A 16,479-nucleotide genomic window follows, 5' to 3' on the forward strand; every position below is an offset into this window, starting at 1 on the left:
GAGCTTGCGCTAATTCCCCCAGTTGTAAACATGGAGTGGGAAAGCAAATTACCGCGGATGCTGGAATCTGAAACAAAAAACTGAAAACATGGAGTGGTTTGATGTCCTTCTGTGCTAACAGCTGTATGATTACAGTCAAATTGCCTTCTCGCAGATTGTACTACATTCGCGCGTCACAATCGAAACTGGGACAGAACGGGCCAGTTTTCACACATACACACAGTAATGGCTTTACAGCGGTGGGCAACATGATGTCCCTTTGAATCTGATGTGAACGTAAGGATGATTTCCGAGAAGTCTACTAAATGACACTCTGGCATGAAAGATCCAACAGCAATTGAATAGAAGGAAGTGGTCGTCACTAACTTTTTTTCCCCCTGAAGGCACATTTCCTTTGGACGTTTAGATTCAGCAATCTGTGCTAACAGTGGCAGCATGTAACTTAGTCACAAGAATAGAGAGAAAATGGATATCCTTTACTTCATGGTGCCTTTTACATATGGGCTACTGCCGTTATCTGGTGAGTAAGTTTATTCAATGCAGCTCCATAGCTGGCTAAGAATCTGTCTTCATTATTCGAGGTTAATCTTTGCCAGCAGTAGAGGGCTAACCGCAGTTTAAAAAAAACACGAGCGGAAATGAGTTTATGTACACAAGTGTAGAGTGTTTTTCAACAAATTTCCTCTCATATCTCCCATTGTGAGACAGTTTGCAGTAAGCTGGTCTTAGATTGCCTCAGCTTTGATTACAGTCGATGAAATAAAGAAATGTGATGCTAATATTTTCCGGTTTCAGTCCCAGTTGCTTCTCCCCGTCACTCTGTGGAAAGGGCTGCACTCTGGAAAGTTCTGGAAATTAGAAAATGCCATGGGGGGAGGGGACCCTTTGTCCAGATTCTGGTTTTGTCCAGATTCTGGTAATATCCAACAGAGGCAAACAACTGAAGTGAAAGTTTACCCTCCGTTGGGGCAAAACCTGGCTGGGGTGAGAGGTGAGGGGTGCAGAGAGAGAGATAGATGGAGCTCTGGCCTTGCGGAACCCGAGTGGGAGCTGGGTCTGATTCTAAAGCTCTAAAGGGAATCTATATTCCTGTCAGCGGCGAGTGAGACCGGACAATGATTTGGAAAAGATTTCCAGCCACTTCGAGCTGAATATCAGGGAATGGGTCTGTGTTTTATGTCAAATTGTTGGAGAATGTGAAATGAATGGTCTTGAGGTGAGCCAGAGTGAGTGAGATTGGGTTGGACTATGTCCCTGGTGTGTTGGTACAGTCTGGTCATTCTGCTATAGTGGGGCAATCTTATGTTTGTTAAACAGTTGGATGTTTCATGTGGAGATTGTTGTTGAGTTGTATGTGTATAAGGGAGTAGGGATACCCTGTTTGACCTTTCTGGTGCAACAATGTATCTGACTGTTTTAACTGGTTTGTCTACCTGTGTGTGTGTTTGTGTGTGTGTGTGTTGGTCCTTCCCCTTGCAGACGGATTCCTCATCCTGCACTCTCGGAAGGAACAGTGCCTGCTGGGCAACAGGGAAAAGGTGTTGGTCGGCGCATGCGACCTGAAGAACCCGTGGCAAGAGTGGCAGTGGACGGGGCAGGATAGGCTGCGCCTCTGGCATATAGACCAGTGCCTGGCTGTGGTCAACTCCAGCAACCAGCACACCCGCACTCTGGTGCTGCAGGACTGCGCCACGGCGCCCCGCTGGAAATGCTACGACGAGCAGCCGGACCGCATCGGGCTCGCCCACCCGGAAATGTTCCTCAGAAAGATGGGCTACCTGGCGGTGGTGAAGGCCGGGAAGAAGTACCACGACAGCTGGCTGAAGTACCAGCTCGGGGAGAACGGGCAGCCCGTTAAACTGGACATGTGCCCAACTCAAGGTGAGACCCTGGCCCTGAGGACGTGTGCCATTCCTCAAACCCATCAGATCATCTGATCATGGAATGAGTCCCCCTCCCCTACTGTAACACTGACACCCCCACACATGTCTCACACACAACTCTGCATCTTTAATTGTCGACCTTATTCATTCAACACATGAAAAATCTCGCTATAATCAAACTACAGGCAAAGTTAGCATTGTTTAGCTCAGTGGGCTAGACAGCTGGTTTGTAATGCAGAACAAGGCCAGCAGCGCGGGTTAAATTTCTGTACCAGCTTACCCGAACAGGCGCTGGAATGTGGCGACTAGTGGCTTTTCACAGTAACTTCATATTTGTGACAATAAAAGATTACTATTATTATAAATCTAAGCCCTCAAATAAACCATGTTGGAGAGGGAGAGGTGTGAGCAAGTCCGGTGGGACCTTAACAATGTGTTCATGTAAAATATGGGATTCCTCCTGGTAAAGGAACACAGGACATGTGAGGCTAGGCTTTACAGTGTTGGGATGTTCACGAAGAACAACAAAAAGTGGTAGCCATGATGTGGAGATGCCGGCGTTGGACTGGGATGGGCACAGTAAGAAGTTTTACAACACCAGGTTAAAGTCCAGGTTTGTTTGGAATATCTAGCTTTCAGAGCGTAGGATTCACCTGATGAAGGAGCTACGCTCCGAAAGCTAGTGATCCCAAACAAGTCTGTTGGCCTTTAACCTGGAGCTGTAAGACTTCTTACTAAACAAATAGTGGATGTAGGATCTCAGGGGCAGGAATGGGCGGGCCTGTATCATTGGCCAATGGAGAAGATTGGCATTTTTTGTTATGTGTGACTTTCGTTCCGAGCAAAGCAGGGAACATTAGTGCCAGGATTAAAGCGGGGTTATTAACAGGGGGAGTAAATCTCCCAATAACCTGCCTCAGTTCCAGCCTCACTGCTCCAGAGGGTCTTCATCCCCATATCGGATACTGAATGAGGGAATTTCCAAGGGTAGAAGCTGCTGTTAATTTAAAGAGGGAACGAGCATTAATCCGCACTTTGGAAAAATCCTCATTCCCATGGAGCTGTAACATAAAAGGATGGGTGGAGTTTTCCTTTCGGGATGCTTTGGACGTCCAGGACTCTCTTGCAGAGGAAGGATATGACTGTGAGAGAGGCCTTGGTGAACTGGTAGACTTCAAATGAACGAAGGCAATGCTGATGTGTAGCCGCCGCTGGGAACAATAATATTCCTCACAATATTCCCCCGAGCCGAATACATTTCATTCTATCTGCAAAATAAAGACCGTTACCCCTGGCTTTTGCCTTTTAAATGCTATGTTACCCAATAACGATTGCACAGTTGAGTAAATAAATGCTACTCACATTTCTGAGCAGTCTTCATTTTTAACCATGATGTGGAGATGCCGGCGTTGGACTGGGGTGAGCACAGTAAGAAGTCTTACAACACCAGGTTAAAGTCCAACAGGTTTGTTTCAAACACGAGCTTTCGGAGCACGGCTCCTTCTTCAGGTGAATGAAGAAGGAGCCGTGCTCCGAAAGCTCGTGTTTGAAACAAACCTGTTGGACTTTAACCTGGTGTTGTAAGACTTCTTACTGTGTTCATTTTTAACGGCAAAGCCTTTTTTTCTCTTGACTCCGTCCATGAGCTTCACCTCCCCTTCGTGTACATTTCCGAAGCACAGAGACCGGGAAACAATCTGTGCTTCCGGAATAGGTTGGCTGCTGTGGAAAGTGAAATGGAATTTTAGTTACAAAAAAAAAAACCCACATAGCTGTGGATCTGAAAAGAAGGCGGCGAGATTCTGTGAAGGAATTTCCCAGTTAAAGGAGAGAGAGAGAAAAGATCAGAAATGCGAGGAGGGAAGCGAGGCTGACATCCTTACTCTGTACAGGAGACCAGGGAACGAATTGCAGGCGAGAATTGCATAGGGGGTCCATTAAGGTTCTCTGTAAATAAAAGTGAGTCGCCATAGTCCCAGATGACCCCCAAACTGTTTTCCCCTTTTGGGGGAAGAGCTGACTGATGGTGGTGATTTAACCTAAGGATCACCACACCTCGGATAGAGGACCTTCATTGGCACTGTAGCACAGTGGGGAGCACTGTTGCTTCACAGCTCCAGGTTCCATTCCCAGCTTCGGTCACTGTCTGTGCGGAGTCTGCACTTTCTCCCTATGTCTGCGTGGGTTTCCTCCGGGTGCTCCGGTTTCCTCCCACAAGTCCCGAAAGACGTGCTGAATTCTCCCTCCGTGTACCCAAATGGCGCCAGAGTGTGGTGACTAGGGGCTTTTCACAGTAACTTCATTGCAGTGTTAATGTAAGCCTACTTGCCACAATAAAGATTATTATAAAAAATCTCAGCCCTCACATTACCCTGCATCTCGGACCAGTTGTCCAGCCCATTGAGCTAAACCAGCTCTGAAGGTGGCTACTGGCACTTTCCATTCTCGAACTTGGCTTGAGATGGGTTTGGGGTGGTTCAAATGGAAAAGGCAGCAATTAATTATACGACAGCTCAGGAATCCAATCCTCAAACTCACTACTATTTCAGTTTTTTTTTTCACAATTTCCTTTGAAATGTTTTCTCGCTTATTTCCCTCATTGTTTTTTTTTCTTTTCCAACTGTATCCCACACGCTATCTTGCTCTCATGCCTAGATTTCTGTCCTTGGGCTGCTATGATGTTCCTGTGAGGCCCAACGCAAACTGGAGGGGCAACGCCTCATCTTCCAATTCGACCTTCTGGATTTAACGAAGAACAAAACAGCACAGGAACAGGCCCTTCGGCCCTCCAAGCCTGTACCGGTCATGATACCAACCTTTGCCAAAACCCTCAGCACTTCCTTGTGCCGTATCCCTCTATACCTATCCTATCCATGTGTTTGTGAAGATGTCTTTTGAATGCCGTTAATGTATCTGCTTCCACAACCTGCCCTGACAACGTGTTCTAGGCACTCACCACACTTTCCGTAAAAAACCTGCCATTCCTCTAAACATTGCCCCACAGACCTTGCCCCCTGATGTCTGACCCATCCATTCTGGGAAAGAGTGCCTGCCCATCCACTCTATCCATGTTCCTCATAATCTTGTAGACCTCCATCAGGACATCCCTCAACCTTCGTCTTTCTAATGAAAATAGTCCGAGTCTATTCAGCCTCTCCACATAGCTAACACCATCCAGACCAAGCAGCATCCTGGTAAACCTCCTCTGCACCCTGTCCAAAGCCTCCACATCCTTCTGGTAGTGTGGCAACCAGAATTGTGCGCAATATTCCAAGTGCGGCCGTATCAAAGTTCTATACAACTGTAGCACGACTTGCCAGTTTTTATACTCAATGCCCTGTCCAATAAAGGCAAGTATTCTGTATGCTTTCTTGACTACCTTGTGTTGCCACCTTCAAAGATCTGTGGACCTGCACGCCCAGATCTGTCTGATTTTCTATATTCCTAAAAGTTTTACCATTTACAGTATATTTCCCCTCTCTGTTAGACCTACCAAAATGCATTACCTCGCATTTGTCCGGATTAAACTCCATTTGCCATTTCTCTGCCCAAGTCTCCAACGTATCAATGTCCTGCTGTATCTTCTAACAATCCTCAACACTATCTGTTACTCCACCAACCTTGGTGTCATCCGCGAACCTACTAATCAGACCGGGTACATTTCCCTCCAAATCATTTGTGTATACGACAAACAACAGGGGCCCAAGCACAGATCCCTGTGGAACACTACTAGTCATAACCTTCCATTTAGAAAAACACCCTTCTACTGCTACCCTTTGCCTACTGTGACCGAGTTAGTTCTGTATCCATCCTACCACCTCACCTCTGATCCCATGTGACTTGACCTTTTGTACCAGTCTGCCATAAGGCTTTACTGAAGTCCATTTAAACAAAATCCACCACCTCCCCTCATCAATCACCTTAGTCGCCTCCTCAAAAAACTCGATCAAATTAGTGAGGCATGATCTCCCTTTCACTTAACATTCAACAACTTCAGGCCAGGAACTCTGTCCTCCATTTTGATTTTTGCTTATAAATTTTTCTAACCTTCTCCTCCCCACAAAGGCCACTCTAACTTTCTCTCATCTTTTGCTGTCACAGAGTGCTTGAATTTGTTCTGCTATTAACACATTCTGCTAATTGACCTTCATGCCACTACTAAAACCTGCCTTATCTTTAACACTATCATTAACACTCCCTTTGTCTTGTGCCCATGACATGTTTGTCAAATCTCTCCTGAGCTCTGACCCATCCGTGACCTATTTTACTCCACCTACTCCGCCACCTATCTTCAACAATATAAAACCCATCATATTTCTACCTCTCTTCAGCTCTGAAGAAGAGTCCTATGGACTCGAAACATTAAATCTGTTTCTCTCTTCAGAGATGCTGCCAAACTTGCTGAGTTTTTCCAGTATTTTCTTTTTTAATTTCAGATTTCCAATAGCCACAGTATTTTTGCTTTGATCTCTTACACTCAATTTGCTTCCTTGCCCATTTATCACTCCGTATTCTTTAGTTCTGCCATTCAATTGTGTCATTTCCATTTAGTTGGTTCCATGATCTATTACCATCTTTTCACAGGAATCTGCTTAGATCCATGTCCAGTTAGCTAGATATTTTCTTTGCTTTTCTTTCTTGTTCTTCATGCTTCCTAACTTGGTTATTCCTGTCTATTTTTGTTTCCCTTTCTCTACTTTGCTGGGTCAATGCTTAATTTGCCCTCCCTGAACCCCAGAGTGCCTCACCATTCCATTTTCCCATCTCAATCTTCTGATCGGCAAATGGGCTAAGGTCTGGCAGATGGAATACAATGTTGACAAATGTGAGGCTATCCATTTTGGTAGGAATAACAGCAAATGGGATTATTATTTAAACAATAAAATACTAAAGCATGCCGCTGTGCAGAGAGACTTGGGTGTGCTAGTGCATGAGTCACAGAAGGTTGGTTTACAGGTGCAACAGGTGATTAAGAAGGCAAATGGAATTTTGTCCTTCATTGCTAGAGGGATGCAGTTTAAGACTAGGGAGGTTATGTTGCAATTGTATAAGGTGTTAGTGAGGCCACACCTGGGGTATTGTGTTCAGTTTTGGTCTCCTTACTTGAGAAAGGACGTACTGGCACTGGAGGGTGTGCAGAGGAGATTCACTAGGTTAATCCCAGAGCTGAAGGGGTTGGATTATGAGGAGAGGTTGAGTAGACTGGGACTGTACTCGTTGGAATTTAGAAGGATGAGGGGGGATCTTATAGAAACATTTAAAATTATGAAGGGAATAGATAGGATAGATGCGGGCAGGTTGTTTCCACTGGCAGGTGAAAGCAGAACTAGGGGACATAGCCTCAAAATAAGGGGAAGTAGATTTAGGACTGAGTTTAGGAGGAACTTCTTCACCCAAAGGGTTGTGAATCTATGGAATTCCTTGCCCAGTGAAGCAGTTGAGGCTCCTTCATTACATGTTTTTAAGGTAAAGATAGATAGTTTTTTTGAAGAATAAAGGGTTATGGTGTTCGGGCCGGAAAGTGGAGCTGAGTCCATAAAAGATCAGCCATGATCTCATTGAATGGCGGAGCAGGCTCGAGGGGCCAGATGGCCTACTCCTGCTCCTAGTTCTTATGTTCTTATGTTCCCATCCTTGTCTGTCAGCCCCCTCCTCTCATTGCTGCTTGAAAAAATATCCCAATGTAAATCCAAGGGTGCAGGGTGCGCATCACATTCTGTGGTTCCCATTGTAACACCCTTGCATGCAGTAGGAGAAATCAAGTGCATTGGATGTTCACACACCTGGGTAATGGGGCTATTGGGAGTAATAGTGGGTATTGGGAGTAATGGGGGGTGGTATTGTGGGTGATTCTGATACTCTGGATATCTGCAAGGAAATTCATAGAGCCTTGAATCTTGGGAAGAGCAGACATAATATGTATTGTTCAACTGGATCAATCTTTAGGATGATGCCTGATAGGGTATTTATACCTTATTCTAAATTATAAGATGAAAGTTGATGTTGCAGTTGGCCCCCATGTGTGGGCATGTGAGTAGGCATTGCTAACATAACTCAGATTAGCTGCTATGAAACTTCAATTGCAATTTCTAATTGAGATGTAAATCCGGCACTTATTTATCACTAAAACTATAATTTTACTGCCAGTCTCACAATGATGCAACTTTGATGCATAAGGACATGCAAACAGCAGTGTAGTGTGTGAATCATATCTTGTTTTGATTCTCATTGAGCTTACTGCACTAAATCTAAACACTGCCGGACCACCTCAAGTACCCTTTCCCATGTAGTTTGGATTTTGGAACTTAAATTCAGTCCAATGTGAAACGAGATTGCAAAGTTATTGGGTACTTTGGATTTCCTGGTGCTTTATAAACTTTGTGTTGAACTTTTATAATATAATCAAAAACTAAACATTGGCATCCGTGCTCGTCTCATTGAAAAATGTCACAGGAAGGATGACCTTAGTCAAAGCTTTCACCTAGTGGGCAAAACATGAACCACTCCTTGCAATATTAATTAATTTATTTGCTGTAGGGCAGCACGGTGGCGCAGTGGGTTAGCCCTGCTGCCTCACGGCGCCGAGGTCCCAGGTTCGATCCCGGCTCTGGGTCACTGTCCGTGTGGAGTTTGCACATTCTCCCCGTGTTTGCGTGGGTTTCGCCCCCACAACCCAAAGATGTGCAGGTAGGTGGATTGACCACACTAAATTGCCCCTTAATTGGAAAAAATGAATTGGGTACTCTAAATTTATAAAAAAAAACAAAAAAAAAAAAAAAACTTATTTGCTGTCGCACCAATTACTGTTCTGCAGTGTCAGCATCAAGCAGTTTTACTTCATACAGACCTAAGAAGTTGCTTCATAAATATCTAGAGTTAGAGCCTAAACTCATTCCAAAGTAAAGGAGAGTCAGATTCATTGGTTTCTGATTGGAATACATGCTAAGTCTACTAAAAACTGATTTTGTTTCTCATTTTCCCCTTCATGTATTCAGTGTTTATCTTGAGATATTTGTCTTTGATTCACCCAACAATGAAAATAATCAGTTTCCTTTGTCTCTTCCTTGTACAATTTGTGCACTGTATCTAATCCCCATTCAATATTTGCAATTTAAAAGCATATAGCTCTAGTTGCCTTCGTTTTTTTTTTCATAATTCAAAACCCGCATCCTGGTATCCGTCTGGTAAATCCACATTTCATTGTCACAGGACTATTATATACCATTTATAGTGAGGAGCCTAAAAGTATTCGCAGCATTCCAAATGTGATTCAACCGTTAATGCAAAAACAAAATTCTGTGCTTACTGGAAATCTGAATTAGTCGGCAGGTCAGGCAGCATCTGTGAAGAGATGAGAGTTAAGGTTTCAGTTTGATAACCTTTCATCAGAACACTAACTATTGACTTTGTGCAACAAGTGCAGTCAATTTCCGATTGTGTTCGGTTTCCCTTAATGGAACCTCTGAATCATAGTTCGTGACTCTTCTCTATTTGGTATCATCAGAGAATTTTCATGTCCAATCCTTTTTGCAAGTTCCAAAATATGTTAGAGAGAAAGAGCAACCAAATTCTCTGCCACAACCCCTGGGACACCTTGCCAGATATTTCCTGCCAGCTGGAGAATCATCAGTTTACCACAGCCCTTTGCTCTCTAATTTTCAGCCAATTCCAAATTCATGCCACCATTTTCCATTTTAGGCAATAGTTCGTCATTTTCTCAACCATTTTTTAATGTATTATTTTTTCAAAGGTTTCTGGAAGTTACAAATAAACTACATTTATTGCACTTCTGATCTATACTTTCTGTTACTCTCTCAAGCATGGCTTACGTTGTGTGTGGGAGTGCAGTGGTTAGCAGTCCAAATAGATTGAATTCAAATTTCACCATGGCACGTTGTGAAAATGAATTTGATAAATCTGGTCATTTGTGGGCAGGAAGGAGCTAAAATAAAAGACCATGAAACCTGCTCGAACTCACAAATAAATCCTCTTGCATTATCTAATTCATGGCTTAGGTTCAGTCTGAAGCTGCCTCAGAATCCAAAGTCCTGCTATTTTGGAAGCTATATGCATCTATTCCTAATGTGACCAGAGTGTGACACAAGGAGAAATCCAGAGATTTTGTTACATAATTCACTAGTGAATTTTTTTGGCAATACCTAGACGTCATTGTTTGAGAGCATCTCATCACTAGCTTGATTCTAATTGTTGCTAGGGAGCAGAACTTCCACCATCTTTTTTTTTGCAACCTTTGGGGCTGGACTTCTCTGTTTTTCACCCAAAATTGAACAATATGGGGGCAGAAAAACAAGGGAAATGGCAAGGACTGTTTGGCGACCGACAACTGTGCTGCCCCCTCCAGCTGCCCTGCCATGGCTATTCCTCCCCTCGTTCTAGCAAAGAATATGACCAGCCACTCCCCGAGCATATCTTTGCAGGTAAATCATGGTGAAGAGGAGAGGTCATGGAAGCTGTACGATTTTGTTGCTTTCCAGCACTACTGCCGTTAACCTTAGGGACTCTGTGGTGTCAGGGGTAGACCCTGGGGGTAAAGATCAAGGTTGACATTTTTTGGTGGTATGGTCACTCTCCATAATGACCCAAAACATTCAGTATTTGACACCCTCAGTCCAATCCGATGTGCTCAATTTTTAAAAAATGTCTCTGAAGTCTTCAAGGCCCTGTTTTAAATTCACATTCCACCACAGAATCTCAGCAGCAGAGATCTCTGAGTGATGGTGATACAGTTAAATGCCTAAACTATGTATTTAACCAACCCAAACCCAGACACGCGGGTCAGGTTTGAGCTGCAGGACAGCTATTCGTCTGGTACACCTTTCGTCTGGTGGTTACCCTGCTCAGGAGAAAAACCGTGGTCTGTTGCCATTACAATGCATTTACCTTAATAGTTAGTTTTTTCTCCCTTCCCATTTTTCCTTTTATTTCTGTTTGTATGTTATTTTCCTTATCTCCCCCTCTTCTGCCTAAGCATGCTGATTTGCCTTTAGCAATAATTTTGTTTTTATTTAAATGCTGCTCTTGTGCCTTTTTATGATATCACCCTGTCAGTGCTTACACGTTGTTTGATTTGCATGAGTTAATCCATCTCTCCACCATATGTCCCATCTGTCCTTATTATCGTTACACTTCCTATTATCCCACCACATTTCGCTTTTTCCTTGCACGCAACTAATAAAAAGTTGAAATAAAAGTAAAGGAAATGCCCTAAATACTCAGCGTGTCTGACAGCGTCCGTGGAGAGAGAGAAACAGAGTCAATGTTTGATCCAAACTGGAAAACGTTCGAGATGTTCCAAGTTTTAAACAAATATACAAGCAGGGACAAAGGTGAGGAAGAACAAGAGGGAAGATCCATGATAGGCCGGAGAGATTAAATAATGCAACACAAATGGGAATGGTAATAAACAACAAAGGAACTAAAGATTGGATCTAGAAGAGGTGTAATTGGAAAAAGCAGAATCATCACCAAGAGTCGAGATCCAAAATTTCTATTGACCCTCCTTCAGACCCATTTTTCATTCTTTCACTTGTCCTTTTACCATCTTCTCTTGCCTTGCACTGACTTTCTTTTTGTCATTGAATCTCTCCTACCTGCCATCCTATACATGCCTCCCCTTTTGATTCTCCAACACCCAACGCTGTCTCGGCACTAGCTTAAAATCTGCTACATCTCTTAACTTTTTCCAATTTTGACAAAAAGCAGTTGTTTTGAAACATTGGGCAAGATCTTCTGATGTTCGCATCGGCCGGATCACCTGGTACCGCGGATTAACCCCCCCCCCCCCCCGCACTGCTGTGGATGTCCCAGTTGCAGGGATGGATTCACTGGGAAATCCCCTTGACAGCAATTGGACCAGAAGATCCCATTGCCGGTCAACGGTGGGCCCCCTCCCACCGCCAAGAAACACGTCGCAGGGATGCCACAGAATCTCGCCCCCTTAACTCCTGTTTCTCTCTCCATGGATGCTTCCAGACTGCTGAATATTTCCAGCACTTTCCATTCTTGTATCAAATTTCCAGCATCCACAGTACTTTAATATTGCACTAACGGCGAGAGGTTTGCCAATAAACACCTCTTCAAAAATAAACAGGATGTATTAAAGTACATTTAGGTCACATCCGTAGCAATGAATGTACGCAAAAGATTGTTTAACTCACTGAAATTTCTCTTTGCCATTACACAATACTCCCCTGAAGGAATCCAGTTTGAGATGTGAGAATTGAGCAGCTTTGATCTCTTGTTATTTTCTTGTCCCTTTAGAAAGTTGTCAAACCTCACTGTAGGTGCATATCTTGGTCTACAAAATGAATCCCTTGCTTTTATTCTTGGAGTGATTATTTCTGCGGCACAGGGGAGGAATGGTTGTGTAGGGTGATGAAATATCTTTCTGCACCATCGACCCCACCCAAGATCAAGCACAGCCCATTCAATTACAGTATAAATTCAAATGTAAGCAAAATGTCCTTCTGCAAATCCCCAGCGAACACGACATACTGCATTAGCATGACATTTCCATTTCCCAGTACAGCCATTTACTAACTGAGACTGGCTATTTAGTGCCAGATCAACTACTTAGCTACATGTCCCACTGTTATTGTAACAGACTCTACTACTGTGCTGCTGTTTACACTAAACGTACTATTTGCATTGCCTTGAAAACTATTAGGTATGTTAAATATGTGGGGAATAGGGCAGCACGGTGGCACAGTGGTTAGCACAACCGCCTCACGGCGCTGAGGTCCCAGGTTCGATCCCGGCTCTGGGTCACTGTCCGTGTGGAGTTTTCACATTCTCCCCGTGTCTGCGTGGGTTTCGCCCCCACAACCCAAAAATGTGCAGAGTAGGTGGATTGGACACGCTAAATTGCCCCTTAATTGGAAAAAATAATTGGGTAATCTAAATTTATAAAAAAAAAAAAAAAAAAAAAAAAAAAAATATGTGGGGAATGACTGTAAACTGCCAAATTGAAGATGTTGATTTTTTTCCTCCCCCCCCCCCCAACAGTAACTTCCCAAGCCAATTCTTTAAAGGACGATCCACCTTCATTTCGGGGGAAAAACGTCAAGTGGATGGATGATGTTGCACGTAAGTTCATGAATGAATTCTGTTGCAGAAAATTTGAACTTCTTTTAAAATACAGACACACAAATTAGGACCAAGAGTGGGCCCCCAATCAATAAGAAAATGAAAAAAAAAATGAAAATCGCTTATGAAAAGCTTCAATGAAGTTACTGTGAAAAGCCCCTAGTCGCCACATTCTGGCGCCTGTCCGGGGAGGCTGGTACGGGAATCGAACCGTGCTGTTGGCCTGCTTGGTCTGCTTTAAAAGCCAACGATTTAGCCGAGTGAGCTAAACCAGCCTCTCTAAGAATATGGCTAATCAGATTTTACTCCACATTCCTACCAGTCTCCAGATAACCCCCCCCCCCCCCCCCCCTTATCAAGGATCTATATAGCTCTGTCTTAAAAATATTCAAAGATCCAATCAGTTGTTTTCAAGGTTAAATGACATTTTTTGTGCCAATGTCAACTTGTGGGAAAGATAAACACACTTTGATATCCAAGGCGTGCAGCATGATTTCAGACACAGAAACAGGCCCAGACAGCTCAGTTGTGATGAACACTGTGGCGGGATTTTAACTTCCCACGAGGGGTAATATGGGTGGGCAGGTATTTATAATTGAGTGGGTGACATATTTCCCCACTCCCCTTTTGATACTATCTGAAAATACCTGTTTATTCGGGCTTTTGAGATACTTGGACTGACTCAGGTTGAGTCTCCTATATTTAAGCGAAGTATAGCCCTATTACATCTATAGGATCCCAATGTCAACTTAATCCAGAAGAAAGCTGACTTTGCCACCCTGGGAGACAGAATTAGGTCTGATATCCAAAGAGCCCCTCCCCCACTGCGATGGTTTCCATGGCAGTGGAGGGTGCGAGTCACACATAAACCCTGCAGATATCGGTGGGGCTGGGAAATCCTACCCAGAAATCAGGATCAGGAGGGAGAGGATTTATTTCTCGTTCCTGCCCCAGACTATCACCTAACAGCCTAATTAATGAAACACCCTGAATACCCCGCCCCTGCATTTACCTTGGGCCCAGCTGGCAATATCTTCTTCCCATTTCTCATTGTCTTTGTGCCCATTTTGGCTGGGAAATCAGTCACCAGCATGTTAACAGTGACCGGTCACTAAAATTTCCCACTGCCAAATGGACTGGCTGCTCGTGAAGCCACTTTTCTACACAGGAGTTAAAAATGTGCTGTTCATAGCATTGATATAAGGTGTTGTGTTTGGAAAAAAAAATACTACGGCGTCACCTCAGGTCTGATTTCTAAATGTAATGACATATTGTCCAGGAGGTGTTACTGAACAAGTAATTGAGCCGACCACGGACAGTTCATCGGTCTCATCCCCAAGTTCATTCCCAAGATCAGAAGATCCCTGTTCTAGAATGACTTGCTTTTACAATCACACTGAGAAGGTAAGAGTTATACAATATTACTGTTACAATCTATTTGCAACCAATCTGGAAAAGGGGGAGCTATAAAAGATGCACTGCTGTATAATAAAAATCATGCACTTGGTGTTCATGTAAGCTTCCTTGAAATTGGAAATGGAGAATTCAGTGTTGGAAAGGAGAAGCTATCTCTATCTTAATCGGTAAAGAGGTTTAACATGACACACTCAACATTCCATTACCTGTGGGAAAATACCATTTTATTAAAAAAATTGCTTGAAACATTAATCAAACTTCACTTCACCAACTATTCTTAATAAATCTACAGTGCAGAAAGAGGCCATTTAACCCATCGAGTCTACACTGACCTTCTGAAAGGGCATCCAACATCAGCCCACTCCCCACTCCGCTCTATCCCCAGAACCCCACCTAACCTTTTGGACACAAAGGGACAATTTAGAATGGCCAATCCTCCTACCCTGCACATCTTTTGACATATAGTTGCTATTGGGTCTGAAGTACAGCCGTACAGAACACTATCATTAGCTGGAACGGTGGAAAATGATTTTGAATTAAAGAATAAATAAAGGTCTTTTATAAAACATCATAATATTTATCACAACCACAGAAGAAAATATGAATGTTCCACATTTCTAGCGAGGTATTTAATTACCTTTTGTTAGCAAAATCCTTTCCTAACTCTTTTCAATTAAAAGGTGTAGGTATATCTAATTGTCAAGGAAGCTGGCTACTTTACTTTCTTAATCTGTATAATAGTTATAGGATATTTTTAGTATATGAACTATACTTGCAACTGTATTTATACACCAGTATTTATGAAAGGGAGAAACAACATAGGGTCACTTCTTTGTCTTCCTAACATTCCAAATTGGGGTGCTAACAGAGCAACAGGCGAATGGAAATCAGTCCTTTTGGATGGACACTGGTTTTGGACCCCATTGTAAATTCAGTCAGGCCTGGGCTGAACCTCTATATTTAAAGCAATTGGAGGTTATATCAGCACAGCTAAAAGGTGGCGCAAACGGCGTTGCACCACCATCTGCCCCATGGGAATGCCAAATCCATGCCCAACCTTGCAAACCTGGCTGGGAGGAGGTCTTCGGGGGTCCTGTAGGTGAAATGCCCTTTTCAAGTCCCTCTGGTTTAAAGGTAAGTGAACCTGACTTTTTAAATGGCCTCTCATTACCATTCTCTGGGATTTCTTTGCTGATATTTATGCTTTCATGGGTCCTTGTCCTAATTGTATTCTCATTGCTGTGGGCTCCATTTATTAGCACCAGATGTTGACCAACAGCAATTCTGCATGATTAGCAGACGAGGAGGGATTGCAAAGGAACACCAGGCCAGTCAAACTGCCTGAGAAGTGCTCTGCGCCATACTGCCAGCCCCCCCACATCCTCCCTTATTTCCAGAGAAGGCTAGCACACTTCACATTTACAGGTGTAAAGCCGTGAAGGTGCCTTTTCTACAGATGGCAGTGCCAGCAGATTGCAGTGGCAACGCAATGAAATATGAATGCCTGACTGTAGGTACTTTAGAAATACACCTATCTCACTTTGTTCTGCTTCAGTGATATTGGATGAACGAAGTCATGCCATGGTTTTCAGGAGTCGACTTTGCATGTTTGGCACCTGTGACAAAAGTGCTAACCGTATCTGCAGAAAGACCATTGAAGAATGATTCTGATAGCTTGCCATTCAATTATTACAGCTTTGGTGAATAAATAAAAGTCTTTTATAAAGCACCACATTATTTATCGCAACCACAAAAGAAAATATGAATATTTCACATTTTTGGCGAGGTATTGGAATTACATTTTTGCCAGCAAAATCCTTTCTTAATTCTTTTCACATATCTAACAGTAAAGGAAATTTGGCGACTTTGTTTATATCTATATAATACTTAATACGTCATTAAAAACTTGAAACATCTTTGGTGACCCTGAAGAATTGTATAAGAAAACTAAAACATGACCAGGTTGGATATTCAATTATGGCTAATGTAGGCGCAGATGGCAAGAATGTGTGTGTGCAAGATTTGATTATGTAAATTATCAAAATTATTGTAATCACAGAAAAAGGGGAAAATT

At 43.1% G+C, this 16,479-nt stretch overlaps 1 protein-coding gene across 1 annotated transcript in view; it reads left to right on the plus strand.

Moving 5' to 3' along the window:
- The first annotated feature begins 145 nt into the window (after nucleotides 1–145).
- The window catches only part of ptprb (protein tyrosine phosphatase receptor type b), a 135,841-nt gene continuing 119,507 nt past the window's right edge, over nucleotides 146–16,479 (plus strand). Inside the window, exons 1-4 of the mRNA XM_038780471.1 lie at nucleotides 146–520; nucleotides 1,480–1,881; nucleotides 12,909–12,989; nucleotides 14,269–14,393. Coding sequence (XP_038636399.1) covers nucleotides 466–520; nucleotides 1,480–1,881; nucleotides 12,909–12,989; nucleotides 14,269–14,393 — 663 coding nt within the window. The 5' untranslated portion in view covers nucleotides 146–465. The remainder of the gene's footprint in view (nucleotides 521–1,479; nucleotides 1,882–12,908; nucleotides 12,990–14,268; nucleotides 14,394–16,479) is intronic.

This window comes from Scyliorhinus canicula, chromosome 20 (genome assembly GCF_902713615.1).
Source record: "Scyliorhinus canicula chromosome 20, sScyCan1.1, whole genome shotgun sequence".
Taxonomy (NCBI): domain Eukaryota; kingdom Metazoa; phylum Chordata; class Chondrichthyes; order Carcharhiniformes; family Scyliorhinidae; genus Scyliorhinus; species Scyliorhinus canicula.